The sequence below is a fragment of the Amyelois transitella genome, chromosome 27, assembly GCF_032362555.1.
Source record: "Amyelois transitella isolate CPQ chromosome 27, ilAmyTran1.1, whole genome shotgun sequence".
NCBI classification, from domain to species: domain Eukaryota; kingdom Metazoa; phylum Arthropoda; class Insecta; order Lepidoptera; family Pyralidae; genus Amyelois; species Amyelois transitella.
In genome coordinates this window covers 1991164-1998076 of record NC_083530.1, presented here as the reverse complement: position 1 = coordinate 1998076, position 6913 = coordinate 1991164, and the positions used below count along the sequence as shown (strand labels likewise).

At 36.1% G+C, this 6913-nt stretch overlaps 1 protein-coding gene and 1 pseudogene across 8 annotated transcripts in view; both read left to right on the top strand.

The window, feature by feature from the left end:
• The first annotated feature begins 608 nt into the window (after positions 1–608).
• LOC106142112 (uncharacterized) lies at positions 609–4491 on the top strand (annotated as a pseudogene).
• Positions 4492–4830: 339 nt separating this feature from the next.
• The window catches only part of LOC106142136 (serine/threonine-protein kinase MARK2), a 175087-nt gene continuing 173004 nt past the window's right edge, over positions 4831–6913 (top strand). Inside the window, exon 1 of one of the 8 annotated variants that reach the window (XM_060951954.1) lies at positions 4831–4936. Coding sequence is in view for 1 of the 8 variants with exons in the window: in XM_060951966.1 (XP_060807949.1) it covers positions 5392–5535 (144 nt within the window). In the remaining 7 variants the exon portion in view is untranslated. Of the gene's footprint in view, positions 5073–5131; positions 5152–5199; positions 5536–6913 lie in introns of those variants that run through there. The other 7 variants (XM_060951960.1, XM_060951955.1, XM_060951952.1 and 4 more) reach the window with 7 other exon arrangements.

Here is a 6913-nt window from a genome sequence, read left to right as displayed (position 1 = left end):
TTCTAAATATCTCTGCGTGTTTTGATCCGCCGAAAGTTTCTTTTATCAAACAGTTTCTATCCTGCCCCACATTTTGCTTAATGTCCGATTACACATCTAGGCCCAGTTTATTATTTGTGTAGTATTATATACTTTTATGTTTACAGACATGTTTATGTTTAAAGAAAAGTCTGTAAAATACTGAAAAACCACTGTATGGCTGATGGAATTGAGATTCAAGTAGTGACAGGTTGCTAGCCCATCGCCTACAAGAGAAACCCCGAGTTTTTAATCCTATCCCTTAGTCGCTTTTTCCGACATCAACAAAGAGTATATAACTGGGAAATAGTGGTTCTATTCTGCAGTTAAGCAAGCAGGAAACCGCGTCACATAGGTATTTATGTTTATGAGATGTAGAAATATAAGACATGACACTTGCAATTGCCATTAAGAGACATTTAATCAATAAAAAATCGTGTATTTAAAGGAACAAAGACATTTGTTCATAATGTAGTGTTAATGTAGGCATTAACAATACATTATGAACACGCTTAGGTAACGCTTAAGTATGCGAGTGAAAGTTGGTTACGGGTGAAACAAAAGAGTACTAACCACTGTAAGAGTTCAAAATGATAACAGGTAGAAAATATTATTTACTATTATTGACTTCTAGGAATAAAAACGAAATATTATTACATTTCTTCAGCGCCTGCGCAAAACACTATACAACAAGAAGATTCTAATTTGCATTATTTTCCCATTTAAGAAAAAAATAGAAATGGAAATAAGTATAGCTTCATCAATAGAATTTCTATAAAGACACAATACAATAAATTTCTTTTTTTGCCCATACCAAAATTACAAAAGTAACTAGTAGAAACATACACGAAATAAAAAAACATATATTGAGCAAAAGCAGATTTATCGCTTAGCAATTTCTCTCAGCCAGATAGGTAGGTAGTAAAGAGTAAAAAATGTAAACGGATGGGCAGTATACCTAACAAATAATAAATAAAATACATACTTACATAACCTTATACAGAATACATACAATAAATGAAATAGTACACAGTTAATTGATTTTTTGTGAATAGATTTTATATAAGTATAAACCATCTCATAATTCAAGAAAAAAGCATAGAAAAATAATGATTCGCTTTTGTGTCTTGGAAATATTACTTTAAAACAATTTTTAGTCGGATATTTTAAAATAACCTAAATATAAAACATAAGTTTAACTTAGATTATAAATAAAAAAATAACTGTGCTTTACACACAATAGTTAAAAAAAATATAACTTAAAAATACTTACTCAGAATAACTGGTAGACGAAGATACAGAACAAATCACTGGGTAACTTGGAAGAACAGTAACGTGACTAGTTTCGACCAGAGCACAGATACGACTGAATGAAAATAATATGAGAATTTGTTACTCGCTTTGGTGCATTACCTGACCACTTTAATTACCCTGATTGTGAAAGAGACGCTTAGTCATAGTCATAAATATTTACAACAAATAATATTGTCAAAAATACCTATTTGCTTTTGCTTTTAGCAACGTTAAGATAAGATTTCTTGGGCCTTGTTTTATGAATGGAATTTTTCACTGATTTCAAATAATTAAGACGTTTTTATCGATTATCGATTTTAATTATTTTTAGCTTTCTAGTGTTTTTTGAAGTCAGTTTTTGAAAGTTGAGAAAAAATGTTATTTAAATGAAGAACAATACATTTACATTTTAGACTTTATAGGCATAATGACAATTTTTTTTTTGTTTTGGTGGTAATTTAGTTTTACAACAACTGATACATTAGTCAAATAATGGCATCAATATACTCGTACAATAAACTAGCTAAGATATTCGAAGAAACATAACACTAATCAAATGAGAAGTCATACCTGGGTTTCTTGTTCGTGTCTTGAACTTTATTTGTATGGCAGCAACCTTAATTATTGCGTTTATGGATATGATGTCTTAATAAAAGTTATTCCAAATTTTTGTTCATTCACTCCTGGCATAGTTATTTTTACATAATTTTAAATTTATAAATCAATATAGGGCGTCAAAATTAAAACTAAAAATTCACGTAACGTATTAAATTACGTGTATTCTATCATGTTATTAAACAATTCATGTTGCTTTAAGACTTTGTCATCATCCCTATTGTTCATAAAGTATATTTACTCAATTTTTCGTTTATAGAAATAGAAGCCATGAATAACTATGAAGTACAAATATTTTTTTTCCTTTTATCATATGGTCCAATATGATAAAATGAACGACCATATCGTAAGGAACACCAAGGGATAGCTTGTATACTTGGGATTTCTCTCTTATGCGATGGGCTGACAACCTGTCACTATTTGAATCTCAATTCTATCATTGAGTCAAGCTGCTTTGCTCGGCCTTTCAGTTTTTTGATGTCTGTTGGCTCTGTCTGCCTTGCAAGGGATATAGACGTGATTATATGTTATATTATGTTTATTCCGGAGTAAAGTGGTGGTGGTACAATGTGTTATTTCGCTATAAAGTAAAGAAAACTTTTCGCTACCTTAAAAAATCTGCTTTCAGTCCTCAATGCGCACACAATGCCCGGTGCCTGCTGCGGCTCGGATCATGAACTTTTGATCATGAAAATGCGATTAAAACTCAAATCTGCCAGAACTCCTTGTAAACAAAAAAGGATTGAAGTCACAGATATAGTGAAATTCACTTTCACCATCGAGAATAAGTGGACGGAATGGGTAGAAACAAAACACGGTACGCCAAACCCAAACGTCATGTGGGAAAAGGCCGAACAACTTATCCAGCAGGCAGCAACAGAGTCTAAAACGCAATCAAAGGCGCACAAGCGGCAACACTGGATGACCGAAGGTACTCTTGCTCTTGTTGAAGAGAGACGTCGGAAGAAAGCTCAGGGAGCAGACATGAGGACTATTAACAAACTGTCTGCTGAAGTCCAAGCAGCATGTAGACGAGACCACAACAACTACCTTCATGCCATCTGTCACAAAATCGAGTCTCATGCTGGAAGACACGAATCGAAAGACATGTACCACAAAATTCGGGTTATCACTAAAACCTTACCATCTAACCCCTGGGCTATAGAAAACAGCGATAATCGTGTGGTAACAGAACTGGTTGATATCTCCGAAACATGGAAAGGCTACTGTCAGTCGTTATTCCAGGACCCGCACTGCCGCGATTTCCCGAGTACTGTCCCTAATACTGAGGATCTGGAACCGGTCATTCTCCTGTCTGAGGTTAGAGCTGCAATAAAACATCTCAAAAACGGGAAAGCTACTGGAAGAGATGCCATTGCCATAGAAACCATAAAAGCTCTAGGAGAGTATGGTGATGAAATTTTTCACGCCATCTGTAATGAAGTATGGCGGACGGGAAATTGGCCCGATGAATGGACTCATACCATATTTACCCCCTTACACAAGAAAGGTTCCACAAAGAAATGTAACAACTACCGCCTTATTGCTTTAATACCACACGCCAGCAAAATTTTGTTACATATCCTTAACGAGCGTCTCAAAACATAACTATCTAAGGAGATAGCTCCAGAACAAGCCGGCTTTGTGAAAGGGAAGGGCACTCGGGAACAGATTTTGATTGTTCGCCAGATCATCGAAAAAGCGCGAGAATTCATAAAATCGGTGTATATTTGCTTTGTGGACTGTGGATACAAAATTGCCAATCTACGTTATGCTGATGACACCACCCTCTTTGCAACTAGTACCCAACACATGGAAGATCTACTTCAGAAAATGGAACGTGTTGGCCTCGAGTTTGGTCTGAAAATAAATCGCAGCAAGACGAAGATGATGGTTGTGGATCGCGCTAACAGTAATTCGCCAGAAGTAACTAGAATCGCGAACTGTGACGTGGTCCAATCGTACACTTACCTTGGCGCTCTGATTTCGAATAACGGTGAATGTATCGAAGAGATAAAGCGACGAATGGCAATCACAAAATCGGCAATGGACAGAATGAGAAAAGTATGGAGGAATCGTAGCATCACTAAGACCACAAAGACCAGACTGGTGCGCACGCTTATTTTCCCCATATTTTTGTACGCTGCTGAAACGTGGACATTGCGAGAAGTGGAAAGAAAAAAGATAGACGCCCTAGAGATGTGGTGCTGGAGGAGAATGCTTGGTGTGTCTTGGACAGAGTTCCGCACTAACGTCTCGATACTCCAAGAGCTCGGTATTAAGCAGGGACTATTTCCCTTAGTACAATCTCGCATTTTGTCATTCTTGTCTGGACACGTTACAAGGAGAGGCAACCGATCCCTACAACGGCTTGTTGTCCAGGGTAAAGTGGAAGGCTCTCGACCACGCGGGAGGTCACCCATGCGATGGACCGACCAAATATATTAATATATATAGTCTGTGATTGGCGGTTAACTTAACTAGTGCAGCAGGATGACTTCCAGCAGGGAGAAATGGCGGGACATCGTAAGGCGCACATTGGCGCCCGCCTCCAACACTACATGATAACCACGACCACTCTGTCAAGAGTGACACGACTAAGAAGATATGTATGTATGTTTGTTATTTATTTTTATTGGGTCAGGATGTTAAAATAGTCATTGTAAAACATTAGTATGGGTAATGTTACCAGTATTCGTTTTTCATATTCTAATCTAACTTATTTGAGTTGAACGCATCTCTCTGGCTGCGTTCAGCGTTTTTATTGTATTCTTTAATTTTGCGCATGTCCATTGGCAGTTTTTTTGTGTGACGTATCCTCGACGTATCACCAAACTCCGTTGAACTTGTTCACATATCACTATCTCGTTTTATAACGTAATAAAAGAAAGGGATTGATAGAGAGCCGGTTGATGTTTTCGTGTCAGCCTTGTGCCCATTTACGAGGAGTAGGTAAAATCCGCCATCTTGAGAGTGAATTCAAGAATGTGAGGACTTTTATCGGCTAGAAGTGAATATCTTTATTAATTCTATTATTAAATGGATGAACATCGTTAAACTACGGATCTGCCCATAATTGCCTGGAAAGGTCCGCTGTGAGAAAACCGCGTTGCATGCAACTAAAAGCCGTAACGCCGAATTCTTTAGTAGTGTTTATGTGACAGGAGAGGACATCATAAGCTTTCTACTTAGTATTTTTTCGTGTCGTATTTCCGTTTTCCATCTGTAAGATAGTTAGCAAATACGTGAAAGTGTCGAAGTTATCGGTACCGTGTCATAGTTCAAGTCGTGAGACTTCGCGATGTGTTTTTCTGGTAGAAAATGCGGTTAGATGGGCGTTGTTGGTCCGTTGGTGGAGCTAAGACGAGCTGGTGAAGGCCTGGGCGTATCGGACGGCCGCGGGGATGCGAGTGGCGAGGGTCTAGTACCAAGCAATTTAGTGTTTGATTAAGTGAACTGGTGAAAATGTCGACTACGATGAGGCCAACCCTTCAAACTGTGCCTGAGTCCTTACCGGCGGACCATGTGACGGCGCCCGCGGCGGCGGTCGCGACGACCACCGCGGCAGCCGCGCCTACCCAGCCAAGACATCCCAGGCCGATATTCAAGGTAAGTCTGTCAAATCTGTCATAGTTTACCTTGTAACAGGGCTGTAGATCTAGCATCATTTCACGATATTAGCTGTGAAAAGTTTCAGCATATTCTGCCCTGGTATAATGTAATCAACGATAATAAGATTTCCCTGCCAAATGCTGATTTTGTGAGGTTCACCATTTCATAAAAAACTCATTGATAGATGCACCCACTGATAGTAGTTTCTTATTGTAAACCAACATCTCCATTAAATCTATATTATTCACCATTTACATAACAAGAGAGAAAAAATTATGCAAAGCTAAGTTAAGAAAATTTTTCTCCAAAATATGTCTAGGCAGCTGAATCATGAAATGTGGCCTGTTACATGGGAACAGTAACACCAGTTAGTTATATTTTCTAAAATTATTAAAATTGTTTTTTTGCACATGGATTATAAATATTATTATAAAACAAGACATTGACAATGTGATTGTAATTTAATTGAACTTTATTGCATCTTAAATAATGGACATAATGCCATAAGTCTTATTTCCATATTTGAAGCTTTCATACTTGTCCGGTAGTAAGGAAAAAACATAGCGTGCACCAGCTGCTTCTATAAGTATGATTGTAAAAATTTTTGGTGATGTTCTGTCACTATTTCAATATCAGTTCATTCACGGGATAAAGATATGTATTGAATGTGGTACTTATTTTCCAACAGATTATACAAACCCTGTTTACCTCTTAAAAAATGGGATTTATCATTTTGAGTAGACAATGATTAATAGAAGTAGTCTTAATACTAATTGAAGTAATCAATAATGTTCTTACTAAAATGCCCATACAATGTATTTTTATGCGAAAATTATATTTATACAGTTGCTATATTATTCACATTTTACAATAAGTCTAATTCACCTCACTAGGTCAGCATTTAAAATTACTTGTTGCATAAACACTTTGTTTTTGTCTGACAAAAATGTGTTTTTGCCACTTGGGATAAAGTTGTGATTTATACTTTGGTGGTTATATTTGAATGGACAAGTCATAATGTTATATTCAGCAATTATTATGTAATTGAATGTTTAAGTTCAAATATATATTTATTAAATACTGAAACAAAAGGTGCCTAATTAGTTTTCTTTTTTTTTAATTAAATTTTGCATTGCAGAACTACATTGTTAAATGAGTTAATTAGATAGCTATTGTTACAGAAATTACCTGTGGGCATAGATAATTTTTAACATGCTTAATTTATCAATTTATTTGACCAAAGTATGAATAACAAGGCATGGAATTTTAATTTTATTTTATTTTGAGCTTTAATGCAATGAATATTGTGTCTGTTTTACATGTTATTGTATCAACGTTTGCAAAACTTTTGTCTTCTATATGTTATTTGAACATG